The sequence below is a fragment of the Malania oleifera genome, chromosome 11, assembly GCF_029873635.1.
Source record: "Malania oleifera isolate guangnan ecotype guangnan chromosome 11, ASM2987363v1, whole genome shotgun sequence".
Classification (NCBI taxonomy): Eukaryota; Viridiplantae; Streptophyta; class Magnoliopsida; order Santalales; family Ximeniaceae; genus Malania; species Malania oleifera.
In genome coordinates, this window is record NC_080427.1 from 87,341,849 (window position 1) to 87,365,433 (window position 23,585).

Sequence of the window (23,585 nt, forward strand, 5' to 3'; positions counted from 1 at the left end):
GAAGATTCTTAAGATATTATTATTTTGGAAGCAAGATTCTGAAAGGGCACCTATGCATTAGTTTATAGAGGAAAAATTCTAGAGGGTATTATTAGTCAGGAACCTAGTACTTTAGTTTATTTAGGTTCTTAAATAAGTTTCCTTGTCTTCCAAGCATTCCTCAAGCCTATAAAGGGTGCCGATTCATTACTTTTATTCAGATTTGAATTGAGAATTGAAGTTGTCGGATGCTGGTCCTGCATCAAGTGGTATGAAAGCAGACTCTAATCTGACACAACTGTCACTGTTATTTGATAGGGTTTGTGATTTCAACTCAAATTGTGCCATGGCTGTCAGTGTTTGACAAGGCTGTCTTACAGTTTCCACTTAAACTCGTAGAACTTGCAATTTCAACTTAAATCTCCTTTGTATTAGCAACATGTCTGCTGCAATCAGTCTTAAATTTCGATTTGGACTAAAATTTTGAAGCTGCAAAATTATGGTAATTTTGATGGAAATTTTTATTTTGTAAAATGATGGAAATTAGTATTGAAGCATGGCATTCTTCTATGAGACTTTAGAATTTGTTACTAAACATAATAATGCAAGATTTAGAACTAAAATATTATAAATAATATACTTCATTGATGCGTATGTGGTATATAAAGTGCAAATAATTGTAGAATTGAGTAGGCAGCTGGTTTGGGAGAAGATTCATTATTTGGCTTCTCTATGGTGCATTGGATCTGGTTGTTTTAAGGGAGCGAGCTTTTCAGGAATTCAGCGAGATTGGAGAAATTTTTTGTTTTGATATTTCAAAGTATTTTTTTTTCCTATTTTCAGTTTCTTTTTATGGATGTTCCCAGAATTTTGATGGGAGATGTCTTATTCTCCTATTTGTAAATTCTTCTCTTTCTAATGAAATCTCTTCTTTTGCTATAAAAAAACTAATTGTAATATAATAATCATATTAGATATATTCTAGTAATATAAATGAATGCAGGCTTGGTGCATGTGGCTTAATTGAAGTTGTTGTTCGGCTCTCTCTCTCTCTCTCTCTCTCTCTCTCTCTCTCATGTGAGGAGATGTGAGAAAAATGGTGATCTTTGAAAGAAAGGCTTTTGACCTAGCTCTAGATGGTGAGCATGTTGATCTCCTTTGAATCACAAAATGCGGAAGGTATAGGAAAAACTCAATTTTCCTAGAGGTGGAAGAGATTGTGTGGTTCCTCAATGCTTGGAAGGACTTCTGGGTTCACAGCAAGGAATGGCCTGTGCCCTCTTTGTCGTTTATTTGTACAAGGAACAATGAGAAAACGTGGATGCTGCAACTCAAGGAGAACAAGCATGGCAAATTTCTATCCTTAACGAAGATAAATGATGAAGGCTGGAGTATGTAGACTTTCTGAAAAATTCAAATTGATGGATTGGAGCAAAATATTTTCTGTAGCAGTTGAACTGGAAAGGAGAGTGATTCCCAATATGAAAAAGAGCTCCATGGTATCTACACCAAAGCAAGCTTTGTTGTTGACTCAAGCAGAAGGAAAACTGGAGGAGCCCCTCTATAGGAACGGATGGAGTGCCCCTGCCCTCACTGTGGCAACATCGTCAGGCTCTCTGTCATTGTTGCACAGATGACTAAAAGAAGCAAGGAGTTCATGGACCTAGGGATGGACCTTTGTCCAGGCCCTTCAACCTTTTCGACCTCTTTCCTTCTCAAGCCTCCTCTCCTAGGACCCCTAATCAGCCGATCTCTTTGCCCCAATCTCAGGACACAGGCCCAAATGTTGCCAACTCTCATCAGGTTCTGATCTGTTTCGGGAGAGATTCGGTAAGCGCAGCCTGATAAGACTGCAGGTGCACTCTATGACTACTGGGCAAGATGAGTTGGAGCCCTTCAATTCAGTTGAGGAAGAAGCACATTGTCTGGCATTAACTCCAGCCCCCAAAACATGCATATTGACTCACAAGTCACAAGACTGCTCTTCCTCCCCTAGCTTTGAGGAGCTAAAAGGGATAGACAAAGACAATGTCTACCGTTATCCCTCCCAGTGCCCCTCACAGTAACTAGCTCGCTCACTTCTCAAGGTGCACTATTTGTATTATATTGCAGATGCCCAAATCATCTGAGCTGCCCTTCCCTTATCTTCTATAGGAGCTATGCCTAACTGTGACAATGTTTCATGTCTGAAATTTGTTCATGTCCATAATGCCTATTTCTTTTTGTGTACAAGCTTTTGGTTAGTCGGATTGTGGAAGCATTATCACTTTGTCTGTGTTCTAGAGAGGACAATTCAGAGCTACTGTTAGATTGGTTCATTCAAATTTAAAACATTTTTTCTTATCACAATGTCCACCTGGAAGAAATGGTTGGCATGGCTGTTCTTTGTTTCATTCTCAAGAGCCTTGCATGTATTTGGTGGCATATATTTATTGGTACGGACTTCAGAGGCGAGCTTCAGTTACTGCGCAGATTCTTATGCAGAAAATGATGGTGGAAAAATTCATTCTGATCTGTTAAACTTAGAGATGTACTTCAAGTTGTGTGCCTTGACCCAACAAGATAAAGATGTTGATGCATGCATGCTTGAGTTTCACAAATCAGCTGCTGCATGTTCTTTCAATGAAGATGAATGGCAGCACATCATTTGGTATGTTGGGGGGCTTCATTATGGCTTGTGCATTGAGCTACAATCCTAAGATTTTCTTTTCATGAATCTAGCCACAGCGTTTGCTAGGAATTCTAAGATATAATGTTGGAAAGATGTTGGTAAGAAACTGTCCATTCCATAGTAGTCAAAGGCGCAAGGCGCATTGAGGTGCAAAGGGTACTTGGAGCTGAGGCGCGAGGCGCGAGGCGAAGGTGCTCGCCTCAAAAAGGTGAGGTACACAATTATTAAATTTGTGCACAATGCCTATTTGATGGGTAATTGATATATGAAAGCACACCAATAGTAATATTATAATTTAAAATGCCAAATATTCAATACCAAAACATAAACACATAGAAATTATGACAACTAGTACCAAGTTCCAAGTGAAACAAACATAATTCAACATAAGTAGTTACACATGCAAGAGTTCAAGCTTTAAATTAGAAAGAAAATGAAATTGCTAGGTTGAAGGTCCAAAAGCATCATCATAGTGGCTTAATGCAAGTTAATCTATAACTTGCCAAGAGCAGGGGCAGCCTGTTAGCCACCAGCAAGCAGCAGAAGAACTGAAGAAGAAGAAGAAGAGGCAGAAGAGGAACTGAAAAGAAGAAGCAGAGCCGAAGAAGAAGAAGGCAACAACAATAGCAAAATACTAAAGAAGAAGAAGAAGAACAAGAACAAGAAGAAGAAGACTTACTACTTTGAAGCAGCCTGACGAATCACGAAGGTTGGCAATGACGACTCAATGGCTCGAAGCCTCTCGCTTGTTTGAAGGCTCTGGCGAAGGCTCTCTTGCTGGCGGAAGGCTCGAAGACTCGAAGACGAAGGTCGTGCTGGTTCAAAGGCTTGAACCTTGAAGACAGAGGGCTCTTGCGAAGGCTCGAAGACTCAAAGGCTTGAAGGTGAAGGTGTTTCGTGCTGGTTCGAAGGCTCGAACCTCGAAACGAAGGGCTCCTGCGATGGCTCTCTTGCTGGTGAAGGCTCGCAGACGTGAAGACGAAGCCTAGACTGCTGGTTTTGTGTTGGTTTAAAGGCTCAAAGGCGAAGCCTGGACCTGCTGGTTTGAGTTGAAGCCTCTGGCTAGGGCTAGGGCTAGGGCTAGGGCTAGGGCTGGTTCGAGTCTGACTACCTTTTCTTTCTTAAAAGGTTAAAAAAATTGAAGTTAAAAGGTTAGATATCTGAGGTGCGACTCACTGCGCCTGGAGCCTCGGTGTGCCTGCCTGCGCCTCTTGAAGGTCGCCTTGCCTCAACCTTGATGAGGTGCTAGCCTTGTTGCCCCACTGTGCCTCGCGCCTGAGGCGCGCTTTTGAATACTATGGTCCATTCCACATGATCCACCTCCTCCCTTACCAAGCCACCTGATTCCAAGCATGTTGAATGCTATTATTGTGGGCAAAATGGATACTCTTATTGTAATTGCTCTGCAAGGTCGCATGTTGTCGTAGTAGAGATTGCTGAAGATTCTGATACAGAGCCTACGCCTGGTGACAACTCCATTGACAATCAGATTTGTGAATGCACTTGACTATTGTGGGAATGAAAATGAAGAGATTAATGTTAGCTAGGATGCATCTCTTTTTTTCACCATGGGAGATTAAAGCTGCTAGTGTGGAGAAAATTTTCTATTTAGTTAGGTTTTTGTTTTTTTTTTTTTAGGCTTTTTATTAGGGTCATATTTTCAAGATTCCAGTATATTTCTATTTAAGAATTAAGATTCCAGGGTATTATTATTAGGAAACTAATATTTTGGTTTAGGTTTCTTAAATTAGTTTTCTTGAATGCATTGTGAGCCTATAAAAGGTCCCTGTGTATTAGTTTCATTAAGATTTGAATTGAGAATTAAAGTTGTCAGAATTGGTCCTGCATATAGTGGTTTGTAAGTGCATGCTTGGGTGTTGGTTTTCTTGTGCTTAGCCAACATATTTTTTTAATAATGAAAGAACAAAAGAAATTTTTATTGAGAGAGAGACAGAAAGTACACAAATTCATAGGCATATAGAAATATGTAATTTATTGTATTCTGAACTATTTTACCTCAATGCCCCATATGGAACTTGGAAAACATTAGGGTAAAAAAGAGGAAAATGTGGAGGAATAAAAAATTTTCTTGTTTGATTATTAAGGAATGTGAGAAAGAAAAAGAAATATAGAGCAAATCAATGAACAAAATTTTACATTGCACATCATGAACACTTTATTTATTTATTTATTTATTTACTTAATCATATTAGAACAAATTTTCATTTTTAATATTATTTGATGTAGAGAGAAAATGTAATGAAAAGTGAATTTTCTTTTCACCTCCTTTCTTTGAACAAAATATTTGATCCTATGGAACTTAAATAAATTTGAACCAAGTAAAACTCCATCTTACTATTATTTAATTTTATTAGTTGATCAATTTTTTTTAACCTTTTAATAATTTTTTATTGAATCAAATCCTCTTTCAAAATATTTATTCAACTTTATATGATAATAATAACCTTTTGGCCCACTGGTCCAACTTGTCCGACTGACCTAGTGGCTTCACTGAGTTTTAAAACCATGGTTATGAGGATTCTTGATAGTGGATCTCTTGTAGATAATTCTAGGTGATCATATTTCCTTTGAAGATTGGGGACACTTCGAGGTTATTCTCTTCAAATCCTTTCTTTTCTAAACTTACAAAAAAATCAAGGATAGGAAGGGGGGACAATCATAATTGGATATTTTGCAGTTTTCTATAAACTATGATGGGAAGGGTTTGAAATGAGGTTCTTTTTTTAAGGTAGCATTTTGCTTGAGGGCGGGTGGATGTTGTGGGTTTTGTTTAATTTCTGTTTGGCGGTGGGCTGTTGTGGTTTGGGTATTGTTCTCCTTTGTTTTTATCTTCTTTTTTTGAGGATATCTTGTCCTCTCTGTATTGTTGTCTCTTTTTCTCTTAACATATCTTCTTTTACTATCTAAAAAAAAACTTGCAAAATCCACAAACCCTAGCCCCTTCCAGTTAATCAAAGCTGTTTAGAAAGCAAAGGTTCCATTTTATATCCAGGCTTTCATTTGGACTCTAATTTCCAACAAGATCAATAAGAAAGATATGTTACAGTTTAGGAGGCCGCACAAAAAACAAATGATACTGCTAGCCATATCTTCCTTCATTTCCAGGTAGCAAGGTATGTGTGGAATAACTTGTTTTCATGGTGAGGAATGAGTGGCTCTGAAACTATTCATGATATTTGATGGTGAATTTTTGGGGTTTTGGAAAGAATGATGGCAGGATGTTTTGGAGCTGTGCGGTATATACAATTCTGTGGTTGCTTTGGCTCAAAACAAATGCTAGATTTAAAGATCAAAAAACTTCTCCAAACTTGTCAATTCTTTTGCTTCTTTTTAGGCACATTGATTTGGGGTTTTGGGGGACTCTTTGTCCAGCATCCAAAGGGATTGGAAAGGCAACTATGATGTATTTTTTTTTTTTTTTGATTCTTTCTTGCATTCTTTTTTTGGAGGATTTCTTATCCTTCTTCCATTGTAATTATTTTTTCTTTTTAATAGATTTGTTTTGTTATAAAAAATAAAAAAAATTATTTCATTTGAAGTTTTAAAAATTAGGGATCTTGTTTCAAATTAGTAAATCAAGATATTTTAAAAGTTTAGTTTATTTAGGGGTTATTTTGTAATTATTTGTTTTACTTAGGGTTATTGTGTGATATTTGTTTTAGTTGTAAAGTTGGGTGTATAAGTTGTTAGTATTGTATTAAACAATTATCAGATTTGAATTCAGAAATGCATTTTAATTCCCTTTCTCTTGTGTCTCTCCCTCTTCTCCTTTTCTTCTTCGTCCTCCTTCTTTTCTTCTTTTTCATTTCTTTCTCTCTTCTTTGTCTGTTCAATTTAGGGCCCATTTGGTTAGGGTTTTGATACAGTTTTTTGGATCCAGGAATGCGGGTACAAAAAAACAGTTTTTTAAAGATATCGTTTTCGGAGACATATCCAAAAACACCCTAAAATACAAGTTTTCCGGAAACGATTTTAAGATATTTTCTTGTATTTTTTAATATAGTTTTTTGGATACAATGAAAACATGGGTATGGGGCATAACCCTACAGATTTGTTTGTTATGCAAGAATTGAATGGAATGAAATGGAATTGGTCAGTATAATTTTACATTTTGGCTATATAGCTTTTCATTCCATTCCCCTCCTAATCCATTTGATTCTTGTGTACCAAACATTAGGTAATATTATTAATTATTATTGTTTTATAAAAAAATTGCCGCTTGGATCAACCTTTAAACAAATATGGTTCCAATATTTTCATTTGCGGAAAGAATTTCAAAAACAGATAAACTGAACACTTTTTGAGTGTAAAGAAATACATGAGAGTTTTTATCTTCAAGAACAACAACAAACAAAACTTGTTTTGGGATCTTTAACCAGATGGGCCAGTCTCTGTTCTATTGTTTCCGTCTCTGTTCTCTGTCCTGTCCAGCAATTCCTCTCCTTCTCACTCCTCTTCTTCTTTCTATTTCTCTCCCTTAATTCTGTGTGTGCGTGTGTTTGTGTGTGTGTGTGTGTTTGTGTGTGTGAGTGTGCTTCTGATTTTCTGTTTCTGCCCTACATTGATGCGGTATCGAAGCTCAACCATGATTACCAGGCCATAGCCAACTCCATCAAACCATACACTTCGTTGCCATCAAAACCACAGACTAGAGCAAGGTTTCATCCCTCAATTCACTTCCAATTTCTGCCAATATTGCTTTGAATGAGAGAATTCCAACAATTTATGCACCAGAATCAAGGGAAATTAGAGGTTCGAAACAAACAGTCATGCACCTTGAATTTGAACACCAACTTCAAGGCATCATTTTTGCCTCCATCACCATCAAAGACAGACTACCACCAAAAAGTCCTGCCCTGAAGTTTCATTGTCGTCCGACCACTGGAGAGGTCCCATTACCAGCTGAAGATTTCCAGCCACTGAGCCCTTTCTATCCCACCTTGCCGGAGTTATTTCTTCACATTGCCACCACAAAGAGACTCACCACCCCTTGATCTACCACCATGCAGAAATACATGACCAGTACCAGACCCCACCCCACGCATTGGCGAGACGTGCATGATAAACTGCCAGTGTCTTCTGCATCTTCCAGAATCACAAGAAATTGAGTTTAGTCACAAAATTTTTGTTTTTTGTGATATTTTAACTTGGCTTTGAGATATTCGGCCTATAATATAGGATGATTAGGATCTTGGATTGTCAATGGCAAAGTTTATTGTTTTGAAGGTCTGCCAGCGTTCAGATTGAGGCCCAGCTGTGATATTTTGAGATTTACTGCAGCAAATTTGTTTTCCTTCGTGAGATTTTGATGTTGGTATGAAGAAATCGAAATTAAATGTTTGAATTTTTGGAGGATAAAATCAATGTGCCAACACCCTTTTTCAAGTTTATTAGTGTAGTTTCTCTTGGAGTATCTGTGAGATTCAGCGAGAAACTGAGAAATACTGCTTAAAAACTGAAGAAATTTGAATTAGGGCTATCATTTTAATACTTGACAAGATATGAATCTAGGAAATGTTACATGGGCTTCCATGCCCTGTCTTCAGGATATTCCTTGTTTCATTGGTAGCTTTTCCCAAAAGAAAAAAAATATATTTTTGACAAGAAAAAGAATTATATTAACAGAAAAACCAGATGCTACAACGAAGGGAGAACAAGATGTCCTCCAAAGAAGAGTGAAGCACAGAAAAAAATTACAAATATGGCTAAAAATTACAAAAGTAATTATAGAAGTGCTGCCCTGCTAATCACTAAGAAGATTGGGCAGCAGCAATGTAACGTCCCGAACCCGCCAAGTGGGGCCCGGAGTGTTATGTGACCATTCATCCATCTCTAATACCATAAATACCATACATGCAGCGAAAAATAATTAAACTACCTCAAATAAAATAACAGAGTTCTATGCTGTACGCCTGTACATCCAAAAAGTGTATCCATTCACCTCATATTACATAACCGGAAATTAAACATAACTTTAAATATTTTAGTTCCTACGACTACTCGTAGTTACAAAAACTAACCCTGCCCTGGAGCTTATTAAGCTCGATCACCTGAGGGATCTGAAAAGTTAATAATTCGCTGGGGTGAGACACTTCTCAGTAAGGATGGAATAAATTATATCAGTGTGTGGCAAATGAGTTTTAGTGTATACAAAATATAGTTGTTTGTTAATCATCATCAACTGAGAAAACACATGCAGACCGTATTCACACACATAAACATTTATAAGCGAGAGTTCCCGAGGATAGGGGAGATTACATGCCCATACATGTAACGCCCCTTTGCTCTGATACCGTTTGTAACTTTGCCCTTTTAGTTGGGTGAGGTTACAACTGATACATATCAGGACACTCACCTTACTCAGTAAGCCCTCGGGTGGAGAGTTTTACCTTGCTGTAATTTGTTTATGCATTTTAATTCACATACATGTACTCACACACATTCAACATCAATCATACCACAGAATCCACATACACGTACTTTTCATAATAACACAGCATATTCAAAATCATAATGTATTCAATTGATCAACATATACTCACACCCACCAAGGATAATGCACAAGTACTTCAGTATTCATCGTTCTCACTGTGTACCGAGCAGAACTCAATACGTGGCCCACAGGGACTTTCACAGATACAATACACACAACACCATTCATAGCACATCGATAAAAACGAACTCCTCATTCATCCTGCCAACATTTTTATCCCATTTATATAAATGACAATATAACGAACTCATAGTCCTGCCAATGTTATATCGCAACTTATATCATGGATAATATAACGAGCTCCTCATTTGCTTGCCAATGTTATATTGCGATATCATGAAGGACATTAAATCACACAAACATATAAGTACCCACACCACAGCAATCACAACTAGTTTATTAAAATAAAATATTAATCTCATGCCACACAATTTATGTATTTAACCATAATTTACTAAACTGTCTGTGAATAATAAATCATACTTTAATAATCCAAAATCATTAATTTCATTCGTTTAATTTATTCAGAAAATCCATTATAATCATCCAGAAATCAAATACTTTAAATCAATCGGTTCAACTTTAAAATAATAATTATTATAAAATCCCTAAGCTCACAGACACCAATTTAATCAATTCATAATAATAATATTAATAATCCAAAATCTAATTTCCATACGCCAAAATATTCAGAAAAACGTGTATATAATTCTTGTAATCTCATATTACAATTTAATCGGTTAAATTATAAAAATTCCTATTATAATTTAATCCCCTTGCCTTATCCCAGGAAAAGTGCCTATGACACTCCTGCTACAAATCCACTATGGTTAAAGTGTTGGTGGTCGAATTTGGAACCCAAGAGTATTTTCCATTCTTCAATCAGCCGAGAATCAGAGAAGAAATTAAGGAGAGAGAAAGTGAGAGTGAGGAGAGAGACAGAGAGAGAAATGGCGGAGAGAGAGAGAGGGACGCCTTTCTGTTGTTCTTACTTAGGAAGTTTACTTTATATATATATTATAATATTATAATATTATATTATTAAATTATATTATATTATTAAATTAATAATTAATTAATTATTTTTTGGGCCGGGTTACTACAAGCAAACTCCTAAAGAACCTGTAAGAGTGGACTCAAATAGAGGCTTAAGAGACTGCTCAGTGCACAAAAAAAAAAAAAAAATTGGAGATTATGCGATCATTGAAGGTTCTCACATTTCTTTCAACCCATAACATCCACAAACGGAAAACATTGCACAATGCTGTTGCACTTCTTCTTACTTTTTCCAAAACCTAGTATTCACGAGCAACGAGAAGGCACCAAAGCAAGAGAAAAGGGCACTGTAGAGGTGAGAACCAACCCTATAATGTAAGAAAAGGTGAGCATTCATTTCATTGACTGCACATCATGCACATATTAGGCTTGAGTCATTTAAGGCCTTCTGATATGAAGCATATCATGCGTGTTAATCCTATCCAAAGTCACTGTCCAAATAAAGGTCCAAATTTTACATAGAACTCTAGCTTTCCAAAAATGTGGCTCCAAGGAAAGGAGTTGGGCATGGAAGATTTGAGAAGGTGAAGGTAAAAAAGATTTTTTTTAAAAAAAAAGACCTAATTGCCTTCCCACAATAGAAAAATATCATCTTCCATCTTAAGAGAGGAAAGAGATTATTATTTTGGAATTTGTATGACATGAGCTTCCAATCTCAAAATTTCCTATCAAGGATGAAATAGAATTGTAGTTATGGGCTACATATATGATCACAAAAACGAGGAAATTGCAAGTTAACATGAATTTATTGTTGTCTTGGATTTTAAATGTGGAAATGAAAGCTCGATTGATTGCATGGATGTAGATGACATGACACGATCCTTGAAGAAGAAACAAACGCTATGGAACAAAATTTTCAAGTTGTAGAAGAGTCTGAGGAGCAGGCATCAAAATTCGATGTTGATATTGGGAATTCAATTTGAAGCAAGAGCTTTTTAGAAGATAAAATTGTTGAATCTTGTGATAAGCTCATGACACATAGGCCCTCAAGCCTTGAATCATCTTCCAAAGTGTGATAGTTCTCCACCTGTTGAGTATTGAATTTATCGGGAATCGGCATTCAAAATCTTGAGGAGGATGTCAATACTTATTGTTCATTTTTTCATGTCAGTTGAAAATGGAATATGTAAAATTAAAAGTTTCATGTCTTATGGATAGACACTCCTCAACTTATTTGTTGTGCCAGTGTAAAACTTGAGGTTAGGTTTTCTTTAACAAGGTAGTTTGATGGTGGATCACTTGCAGATAATTCTCGACGATCATATTTTGTTTGAAGATTTAAAATTAGGGAATTTGTTTAAACTAGTAAGTCTAGATATTTTAGAAATTTAGTATTTTCAGGCTTATTTTGTGTGATTACTTTGGTGTTATTCTGTAATTATTTGTTTTACTTGGGTTTATTTTATAATTATTTGTTTTAGTTATTATATTGGTTGTATAGGTACTTTGTAATGTATTAAGTAGTTATTAGATTTTGAATTCAGAATTGTATTTCAGTTCTCTCTATCTTGTGCGGCCCTCTCCCTCTTCTTTTTCTTTGTCTTACCTTCTCCTTCTGTTCTTTCTCTGTTCCATTTATATTCTCTATCCTCTCTCTCTCTTTCTCTGCTTCTTATTTTCTATTCCTGTCCTAATCAATGCTTCTCGTTTGTTTCTACACTGTTCATTTGCATGGGGAATGTGGAAGACACATTTGGAGTTCCTTGTGAAGTGTGGGTATGTCCGAAGTTGATTGAGGAGCTCTTGAGTATTTTGTCTGTTGGTTTAAGGAAGACTAAGGATGGAGGCTGTGGGGGTGTGTTTTTATGCTGTGTGATGGGAATTTGGTTGGAAAGGAATGTTAGAATTTTTTTTGTTTTAGACAAAGATTGTCAATGGATTTATTTGGCATAGGGTGCAGTACTTGGATTCTCTTTAGGATGTAGTGCAGCCTGCTTTAAGGGCTGCTGTTTTCAGGATGTTGACCAGATTGGGTGGCATTATTAAGTTGATATTGGTTTTTGTTTGTTCTTTTTTCATGTTTGAGGATTTTTTGTTTTTTGTTTTTTTTTTTTAAATATCTTTCTCCTTACTAGTTTCAATAAAGTTTTTTTTTTTTTTTTTCTATACATAAAAAACACATACACGATTCTGTCAACTGTATTGGATTATGGGACTCAAGACAAAGTAGTTGAAAGCCTCAAATTCCAAAGTGAGCATCAGGTGGGGCAATCACAGGTTTGGCATTCTTCATGCTAAAGCAGTTTATAAGTTTACGATGTTACCACTCTTCAGACTCTGTGACTCTCCATGCAAAATGTAGTGGATTATGGGACTCTAAAAAGTAGTTGAAAGCCTGAAATTCCAAAGTGAGCATCAGGTGGGGTACTCACAAGTTTGGCATTCCTTGCGCCAGAGCAGTCTATAAGTTAGGTAATCTAACACGGTATCAAAACCATGGTTGCCAAGAGGTCCTAGGTTATAGTCTTGTTGCCTGTGTTTATTGTGTGTTTAAAAATTATTGTGTTCCATGTATTGAGTGTTATTTATTGTTTGTTTATCTCTCCACGTGCTGTTGGGATGCACGTGCGCAGGAGTGTTAAGGCCTAATATACATTGTTGGCCCACAACCAAACAGCTTAAGCTTTTAGGTAAATTGGTAATTTTATAGTTCCCAATCTCCAGTTCTTGTGAGTCTCCATGCCAAGAATCGTCTTGGATGCCCCTAAATTTTTCATCCCAATCTCACCACTCACCAGGAAGGCCGATCTTCACATCTAGTTGCCGCTGCTCTAAAATCACCCATGGCAACTAACCAAGCAAGACATGATTGCAGGTATGTTGACTACTTGTGAGAAAACATCATTGAAGTCCGTGCCTTGAAAATAACTATAGCCGCTTAATGCTTGGTGCACCTTAACACATTGAAGCCGAAAATCTTCTTTTCTTTCAGTGGCTTCACCAACTCCCATGTACCATTCCTGTGACAACTTTTTTGTGCATAGCAATCAACTACTTAGTAGAATCAACACGAGTGGCAACTAAAGTATGCAGAAGGCTCATCAAATGCCAACTTCCTTTTCTTGAAATCCATTTGCAACCAACAATCTTCTTTTCTTTCTGTGGCTTCACAACTCCCATGTACCATTCATATGGAAACTTCTTCATGCATAGCAATCAATGACTTAGTAGAATCAACATAAGTGATAGCTGAATATGTGAAAGCCTCATCAATGTAGTCTATCTCTTGTGCCATAGCTAAGAATAAGCAAACTATGTTATTTCTAACAATGAAACACTGGTGCTCTTGTCGTGCTTCAACTTTGGTAGAATTAGACACAATGGAATATTGATATTTGTATTGTGCTTCAACTTCTATAGAATAGGAACATCTTTGATGATGAACTGGCTAACTAGAATGGGCTAGGCCAACTAGAAACATTCTAGGGTTTAGATGTACTCTATATCTTTAACTCCACCTACTAAATTGAACATTTTACTCTTGTGTAAAGGGGAATATAAAACACACCTCTCTTAATTGAAGTGTGGCAATCTCATCCATTGTACCTGGAACGAGTTATGTTTTGGGTCATGGTATGGGCATGGGTATAGGGTATGCTACTTAATAGGTACATGGTTCTTTGGGGGTAGGGGGGGGGGGGGTTAGAGTTAGTCAATACACCATTTTGGGTCGTGGTATGCTTCAGCCATTATGTTGGATCAAAATATGTTTTGAATATTTACTTATTATCAATAATTTTTATGTTTGAGTAAAAAAATATGTATTAAACTAACAATTATGATTCATTTTTGACAAGTTTAAGTTTTCTTTACAAAATTTCAATGAGAGGAATATAACTTCATCACTACTATTAATTAAATTATATAAATTATAAATATACAAGAATAACTAAATAGTAACTTATTTCTTTCGATATAAACTTGCATATTAATTTTTTAATGATATTATTATACTACTAAATAAACAGATTTGTTGGAGTAATAAAATAAACAAGTTAATATAAAAAAATAAAATTAATACAATTTTCAAGGGTGAATGTTTGGCATTCCACTATTGGTAAAAAATAAGAAAGAGGGATGGAGGGAAGTCATGTGCGCGTCATTCTTGTGCTTCAAGAACAACCAAACCTTCTTTGAGTAATCATCAATCAGAGTTTCTTTTTGCCAACAACCATGATGCCTTTTTGATCATTGGTGTGAATGGACGACTCTATTGGCTTGTTTTTATTTTCTTTTCTCTTTTGTTGTTTTTATTTCCTTTTTTGTTATGTTGTGGAAGAATCCTCTTTCTCCTCGTACATTTGTCCTTTTTTTTCAATGAAGTTTATTATTTCCATCCTATAAAAAAAAAAAAAAAAATAGAGTAAGCTTTTATGTAGCACCATCTAAAATACCCTTGGTCTTATGAATTGCTCTACTAAAGCCAACCGTTTTCTTCCTGCCAAAGAACATTAATTATAAAAGTTCACTTTACTTGTACTAGTCATAGAGATTATTCTCTTACTCAGCACAATCAATGCTGTCTCACTCATATGTTGCAGCCTTTAGCTATAATCTAATGATGCATGAATCTAACAAAGAAGATGAGGAAACAGAAGCAGCACTGCTGACTATTGAATTTTATAGAGTTTTTTAAGGCTTGATATAATTTTTTGTCCATGACTTAATCAAAGGAATCTCTCCCTATCAAGGATGTGAGCATGGCGAGCCTTTTCCACTTTTTTTTTTTTATAAATTCCTACTCCTTGATATTTTCTTCTCTTGATCTCTCGTCGCTCCACTATCTAGTCAGTCATGGATGCCAAACTTCGATGCTCTTCTCTCAATCTCCGATCGCTCCATCATCTAGTCTCAGAAGTCGATCTTAAAAGGTTTTTGCTTCTTTGTTCATATTGTCACATGTATCTTTGCTAAAACTTTTTGTCTTCTTATCAGAAAACTCTACACCAAAACTCCTCATTGCTCAATTAGTCATAGGTAACGGAAATTGATCTCTCTCATTCTTTCTTTTGCTTCAGACACTATCGACTCCAACTCCTTCTTATTAGAATCACTCGTTGGAGAGGTCTCTTTTCTTCCACCTGATATCCCTCACACAACTCTAGACCTTTTTGTTTACTTCACTCCAAAATAGAAGCATGCTGCACCGATTATTCAAGTCTCAGTCTTAGCCATAGCGAATCTTCTTGTTATCATCTGTTGAATAATTAGGTAAAATGGAAGACCTAACCTCAATGATAGGTCTCTCCCTCCATTTATAACCAAATACAATGACAACGACCATAATGCCCTCACTAACTCACACTTACTAACGCAACTCTAACGCAAATTAATAATGCTAAAAATGACCAAATAACCATTAATACTCCCCCTCAAGCTGGAGCATAGATATCATATGCTCTTAGCTTGTTACAAACAAATTTGATTTAGTGTACAAATCAAAAAGCTGAAAATCAGACTTCACATTAGTGGTTGTAATGAGCTTTTGTACAAGTTTCTCACGAACAAAGTGGCATTCAACTTCAGTGCGCTATGGAAGACCGGACTGGTGGTAGTATGAATAACAACTTGATTATCACACATCAACTCCATATGCTGAGAATGTGGAAAACACAGTTCTTCCAGCATGTTCTTCAACCAAACAAGTTCACATGTAGTATGAATCATAGCCCAATACTCTGACTCAACACTTGACATGGCCACCACAACTTCTTTCTTACTCTTCCAAGAAACCAAATTATCACCAACAAAAATATAATACCAATTGTGGATCTTCGGTCAGAAGGCGACCCGACCTAATTTGCATTTGTATATCCTTGAACATGAGTGTGACCCTAATCTTGATATAAGAGACTTCTCCCTAGTGCACCTTTGAGATATCTCAAAATGAAAATTACTGCATCCCAGTGACTTGTTCTTGGAGAATTGAGAAATTGATTCACAACATGTTGCGAAAGATATATCTGGTCTTGTAATTGTGAGTAATTTAGCTTTCCAACAAGTCCTCGATACCGTCTTGGGTTAGGCAACAGATCACCCATATCTAGTACTTAGTGTTGGGAGCCATGGGAGTATCAATAGGTTTGGATCGAAACAAGCCAATCTCAGCTAAAAGATTGAGAATATACTTTCTCTATGAGAAGACCATTCCAATATGAGATTTAGATACTTCTATAACCGAGAAGCTCTTGAGAAAAGGACACAGGGAGGGGTTGGGAAGGTTTTAGGTTTATGAGGAAATTGAAACATTGAAGGAGAAGCTGTAACCTTGGATTAAGGAGGTGTTTGGTAATGTTAAAGTTAAAAAATGAAATTTTTATATTTAAGTACTGCAGAAATAGGTTACCACAACTACAAACCAGTTGAAAACGGATAAAGAAACTGAAACTAGCAAAGCAGACAAACTTATTGTCGCTGCCTGTTTATTCAGTCTACTGCTACGAAAACAAAAACCAGAAAAAAGTATGATACTAGACAGCCTCTATGAGAACAATTATGATTCTTCATGACACTGGTTCGAGCAGATGCTACTCTCCTTTTGATTTTTTTTTTTGTTGTCCCTTCATTTTTCTCCTTTTGAACTTTAAAAATTCACCCTTAATGTGTCCTTCTTACAATAATTATGGAGGTTCTTATGTCTATATTTTGATTTGTATAAGAAACAAGGAGTTCCTGAGTGATGCCAAGATGGATGAATCATCAAAGATGGCAACTTGCACAGATGTGAGTTCCTGATGCTGTGCTCAACTGCACTAGCATCTCTTTGACTTGTTAATTGCAATAGTATTTATTAATTATTATTATCTTTGTATCATTAATATGGTCCAGTCATGTGTGTCATTCCCTAAGTCCAAGTTTTATTATTTGCATTTTTCATCTAGGCATATTTCCAAAGTTCATCTTTAAGGTATTTATTAGACTAGAGAAGTCACTCAGCATAAGCACCTTCTTTGTTACTTAACCAGGTTGAAATTAGATGCAAGAACTTGGCCTGTAATTATTGTATGGGAAAAGGCCAAAATTAAGGCTGAATTTTTTTCCTAGTTGAATGGGAGAAAAAATAAAGAAAAAAAAAAAAAAAATTAGAAAAAGAGAGAAGCATCTGCTCAAGTAAGTCTTAAGGAAATGCTGAGTGTGTTCTTTTTAGGGTTGTTTGGTATCATTTCTATTATTTATTTATTTATTTGTAGTATAGTGAAGAACAACATGGCGACTAATTCTTTGTTTATGAACAGAAATAACAAGGTGGGGACGACAAGTTTTATGTGCATTATTATTTTTCAATTTTTATTGTTGGTTTTTATTAGTAGTGGTCTAGTTTTTAATGTGTCAGTCTGTTGCCATGGTATTTTAAATCCAAAATTCACTTTTGTGGATTGAATGTGCCAAGGGAAATGATTATTATTGACTGCAACTACATTTGACTGTTTCACTTATTTTGACTCAACAAGACCTCATAAATGAACTTTAGAGGTAGTCTCATAATCGAACTTTGTGAATAATAAAACTTGGACATAAGAAATGAAATACTTGACTGAACCATAATACTGACACCTAGATAACAATAATGAATAAATATTATTGCAAGTGTATAGCTAAAAGTGGACTAACTTCTAGAGAATATTATCTGATGCTTCACTGTTTCAGCACTGCATCTGTGCATCATGGAAAAAGCCTCTTGAAATGTGTAGGTGAGGCTACATACATCATGCCTTCCCCAGGCCCCCAATATGGTGTAGCCATGTAGTTGTATGCTGAACATGTCTTCCGATTTCATTAAACAACATATAAAGTTGTATTTGTTCAATTGTGAGACACCAATGTAGTTTGTCCTATATAGTTTTTCACAATTTAATCAGTTATTAATGTGCAGTTATGATGATCATAAAGTTCTATGAAATTATGTCACATTTCTTTTCAACTTATTTATCTTTCCACTTTTGGGATATTTTGCGGAACTTTATAAGAATCAAAATTTTATTGTGAAGTATGATGATTAGTGATACATGTTTTGTATGTGGAGCATGCTAGATATTATTGTTTAGTGAAGTCATATATGATATACCATATATGCCCAAATAAACAAAATTTGGTGCTGTTGATTTTTCTTTTGTGTATCATGAGGATTCTTAGCTTTGTTCTGAATGTCATCCAGAAATAGTAATTTCTGGTTGAGATTTTTTTGTGTGGTTGGAGGTCGTATAATCATTTTTTACTTCAATTTTCAGAGCGCTGATCTTACTAATGCTAACTTAGAAGGAGCTAATTTGGAGGGAGCCAATTTAAAGGTAATAGCATTGTTAATATTGTGGCTGCATCTCTGTAGAAGAAGGTGCAAATAATTTTGTCATAATTAGAATTAGATTTTTTACTCTTTTAAGGGAGTTCTGATTAAACTGACGTCTGATCAATGTCGATATTAATTTTTAAAATCTAAATGACTTTTTTAATTGATTCTGAAAATAAAAATATATGCCTAACAGATATTAGCCTCTCTAGTTGCTTTTGTTGAGAAGTAGACAAGTCACTATTTTAATTGATTTTAATTGATCAAATAAAGTGATGCTAGATATCCTGCTGCTTGTGGATTTAAGGACTGCTTAATTGATGGCAAATATCCTAAAAATATCGAGCACAAATACTTCTAGGTAGAGAATCTCATAATAAAATGATTTGATGAAAGTGAGAACCAGAATTTGAGCCGTGTAATAAAAGACATTATGTAGCCACAAACAAATAGGAGGGATGAAAAACTTATTTCCATTGTACTTATTGCCGTCATATAACTTCTCATTTTGTAGTCTTGGTTTGAACTTTATATCTTGTTGCCTGCAAACTGCTACTGTATTGGCAACAGTATTGGCAACACCTCAGGAACCCCCCAGTATTGGCAAAGCAGTTGTCACACAAAAAAATTACAATGATGAGAAAGGCTAAAGAAACTCTGCCTTAAAGCTGTTATATATGCATGATCATACCTATATTGCACATTATTAAAATAAAATGGAAAACTTCCAGATTTTCCTGTTGATGCATTGGTCACGCTGAACAATGTTAGGAGCAATGCTTATTCTAATTCATGTGCCTACTTTTAAGAAATTTTCATAATTTTAGGGAGTGTTTATATGGGTAGCTTGCATGCTCCATGTGCTGTCAGTGTCAGCTAATGCAAATGGCTTCTAATCCGAGGTACACTCCAATGAAGGTGCAGTACACCGACGTGGCCAATGTCTTCTTGATTCTGATGCTGGTAGTAACCTGGTGGGACATAAACAACATCAACAGTATAAAAAACAAAGCCTTAAAGTCTTGCTTGGTGGTATCAATTTTACAAATGATTTTCCACCATTTTGCACGATCTAGGGCAATATCTTGAGGAACTTGGGAGTATTCTCAACTCATTTCTTAGTACCTCAAACCAAGTTATTCTAGGTTTACCCTTGTCCCTACTAAAATCTTTAACATCAACTTAATCACTCTTTTATTAGTTATTGGAGCATTACTTTGTCTACATCAGAAGTGCCAAAACTATCTTAACCATCACTCCCTCTTGTCTTCTATGAGTACTATGCCTGCCCTACTTCAGATGTAGTCAGTCCTTGACTTTCTTTTTTATGCCAACACATCGGCATAACTAAGAAAGTGACGACTCCTCTTTATAAGCAGGTGTTTTACGCATATCAAGCTCAAAATGTTTCAATTGAAATTGTAGGAGCAATTTTTCTTGCTCTATGCAGCCTATCGGGTAAATTTTATTTAAAAGTTTGCAGATTTCTTAAATTTTAACGTTAGTCCTGTATAGCATCCAATTATGTTGAACTAAGAAAACTCAATTGCATCTTCTTTAATCTTTCACCTGTTTCAGTTAAGTTTATTGTAACTATGAAAGCATCAATTTTTGGTCATGCTCCACTATTAATGAGATTGCCCATGCTCAATTGTATAATGAGCACTCATGCCTGAATGCTTGTTCTGATTTCCTCTAGAAATTTTGAATGCTCCATGAGCAATATTTTCATAGTAATCTCGAATATCTCGCAAAAAAAATTTAGTCAATACTGCAATTAAACCAGAATTTGGGTGCTGGCAGGATTGATTTTCACTCCAATTGTGAGGGTACACTGGGCAGCATCAAAATCTCGCCTTAAAAAAAAATAAAAACAAGAAGAAAGAAAAGGAAATATCATGGCTATAATGAAATTCTCACAGTTCAGATTTTCTGGAAGTCACCCCATCTGGCTTTCCTGTGTGGGAGGTGCGTGAGCCATCAGTGGAGACTTTCTGGTGATGGTCTGCAGTGAGATGATGTATTGGGGGACGTATCCAATGATGTTGCCGTCTGTAAAGAAATCTCAGGTAAGAGGTGGCTTTCAAGGGAGTAGCAGTGGGAATTTCTGTTGCTGGCATGCGAAACCAAATTCATGGTCTGGCAGCAATGGAATTCAGGGATGAGCTGGTTGCTGCTGTTTGTTTTTGATGGTAGTGGATGTGCCAACAAAATTTTCCATATGGTTGTGTTTGAAGACGAGGAGGCCCTATTGTTTTTTTAAGTTTGGGTGTTGAACTGTGCAGCAATCACTGTCGTTGCAGCTTGAAATTTGGTGGGGTGCGAAATTGATGCTGGATAGCAGGAGATGGAGGAAATAGAGGGAAATAAGGGGGAAAAAAAAAAGAACGGGGAGATTCTGAATTCAAGTCATATTGTTATAACTAACAGCATACCCTCTGAATACCAAAAAATATGGAACAAGCAGTTTAATACATGCATCCTAATTTTCTATAACGATGCCTAAAATATGTATTCTGAATAGGTGGCCTAAATGGTGATGGTGGTCCTCGGTCATTGCTCCATGTACATCTCCTGCAGGCCACCATGTTAAGAAGCATTCTTGACATCCAGCTGATACAAGGGCTAATCAAACTGGACAGCAAGAGAGATGAGAATCCAAATTGAGTTTAGATGTGCTACAAGAGAAAAGGTCTCAAAGTAATCCACTCCAAAAGTCTGAGTATATTCCTCGGTCATGAGGCAGGCCTTACACTTCTCAATAGTACCATCAGGGTGGTATTTGACATTATATTCCAACAACGCTAGCAATAGGATGGTTGATGGTACAAAAAAGAGTGGAATAAAAGACTGGACCTTCCTGTCCCTGTTTTAATATATTGGAAGCAGTTCTGAAACTGATGGAACAGATCCAGCGGGTCCCTTTTGTTCTGTAGGTACTGTCAGAGGAGTTGTTTCCTCCTCCTGAGGGAACATATAATGACTTTCCTTCAGAGGAAAATAAAAAGGTACCCTAAGAAATATAGAATTAATATCAGCAGACACCAAGAGCATTTGACACAGGCAATACTAGCAGTTGAACTGTTGTGTGTAGAAATATAGAATTAACATCAGCACACACAATGAGCTTTTGCGACACATTACGCTAGCACTTGAACAGTTGAACCCTTTGTGTGTGGGATTACCCTAAGAAAACTGTTTTATTGGTACACCCTGGGGGAGAAGGGGGGTGAACTTATCCAAATCGGATGAAAAATTATGAACAACTATAGCACATCCTAAAATTTTTTCAAACCACATATACCTCCTTGAGAACAACTCTTCGAAAATAAACACACTTACGCAACATTTTGAAAATAGACACCAAGACTTGTGGTAGCTGGTTAGGAATACATTACCGTACAGAAGTTCTTTTACTCATACATGCAAAAAAATGTTAACATCTCGAATGACACGTACCTTTTGAAAATAACTCTTGAAAAGAAACACTTTTAACAATACATTTTGAGAATAGACACCAAGTCTCAGGGTAGGAATACATTACAGGCTTACAGCAGACAAGTTCTTTTACTCTTGTTTTCTTCTTACTTGCTGTCTATCTCTGTGGTCTCTACAATGTATACTCTGCTCTCATTAGTGCTCAGATAATGATTCAAACTATTCACCTTGTCTTGTTTCTTTGCCAGTATACCAATAGAGCACCAATGCTGTGAACAACCTAAATTTGATCTATAAGTAATAGCCACTTGCATTTCAACAACTCGTGGCAAAATGATTATAAGTATTTATTTTAAAGTGTTGTGAAAACAGGCCCGTAAAAAGATTCTTGCTAGAATAGAAAGCCCCAACAAACATGATTGTAAGCTGGACCTTGCCATTCCATCTGGTGGCTTTTCTGTGATGCCATCTTTAACTTCCTTCAGATTGAACCGCCTCATCTTTTCTGTACCTTTTGCTAATCAGAGGGGCAGAAGCAGGGATATGCAGAAAAAGCTGTCTTAAGTACTGAAAGCAGGAAAGATCACCATGCTTCTCTTGTAACCTTTGGCCTGTTCGTTTTCTGGAATAAGATGGTATGCCAGATTATTAGGATTGATAGGGAGATGTTTATTTTCGACATTAGGAGACACAAGGACCGAAATTGTGTATCACCAGAAAGGGTGCAGGAAATTCTTTTTCTTCAGAGGAGAAGGCTTGTTGTTGGGTTGTGATCCAATTGAATATTTTTTGGTCTAAACAAGAAGCCTATTGCTTAAAACTTTCAGGGATTCATAGTGCTTAGGATGCTGATGAATGAAAATTATAGTATCCTTGTTCTCAAAAGGTTAAGAGTGTTTCACAATATTCAAGGCTTTCAATTTCCAGAGGGTACGGAAGCATAAGGATGGTGTAAATTGTTTCTTGTGGCGGAGGAGCCAATGGGGAATTTGGCAGTTATCAAGATGTATGATAAAGGTTCTTTTCCCTGTAGATGTTATGATCATGGGTCTACCAATATCAAGGCTGATACTGATCATGAATGGCTACGAGATGGGTCCTTTGTGTTCTAGCATATGAGCATGGATCAAGGAGACGCATATGGAGGAATTGAGGAATGGGATACCTCATGAGCAAGAATAATGGTGGTTTTCTGTTGACCGTTGACGAAGCCGGAAGTTGAATTATAGACCAAAAACTCGATTCAGGAATCAATTATCAAACAGAACATTTTGCCCCAACAAAACCAGGGAATAATCAGAACCCAATCTTTCCATTTTAAAATTTAAAGATGGTGAAATCAAAGAAGTGCAAGGTTGTGGAACATGCTATTGGAGTCTACAATCTTGCCTTTTGAGTATTGTGGGGCCTGATAACGGGATGTGGGCTGGGAGTGATGATGTGACGGTAGGGAGTAGTTCTTTTGCTTAGATGTTGGGCATTCTGATGCTTTGATGGAATGTGAATTCATTGACTCAAGGGTTGGTTTCTGCATGGTGAAGTCTGTTGTGATGACATTTAGTGGAGGAAAGTCTCTCTTGTTTGATTCCTATGTAAATGAGGGTGATGAGTTTCACGACTTAAGTGAGTCAGAGAGAGGG

The 23,585-nt window shown here is 36.3% G+C and overlaps 1 protein-coding gene across 7 annotated transcripts in view; it reads left to right on the top strand.

Moving 5' to 3' along the window:
- Positions 1 to 23,585, top strand: part of LOC131143457 (FH protein interacting protein FIP2) — a 107,851-nt gene that overhangs the window by 49,669 nt on the left and 34,597 nt on the right. For 5 of the 7 annotated variants that reach the window (XR_009133499.1, XR_009133498.1, XM_058091761.1 and 2 more), the window contains one exon: positions 18,449 to 18,508. The exons of 1 other annotated variant lie outside the window; for it this stretch is intronic. Coding sequence is in view for 4 of the 6 variants with exons in the window: in XM_058091761.1 (XP_057947744.1) it covers positions 18,449 to 18,508 (60 nt within the window). In the remaining 2 variants the exon portion in view is untranslated. Of the gene's footprint in view, positions 1 to 16,879; positions 16,944 to 18,448; positions 18,509 to 23,585 lie in introns of those variants that run through there. One more of the 7 variants, XM_058091762.1, reaches the window with a different exon arrangement.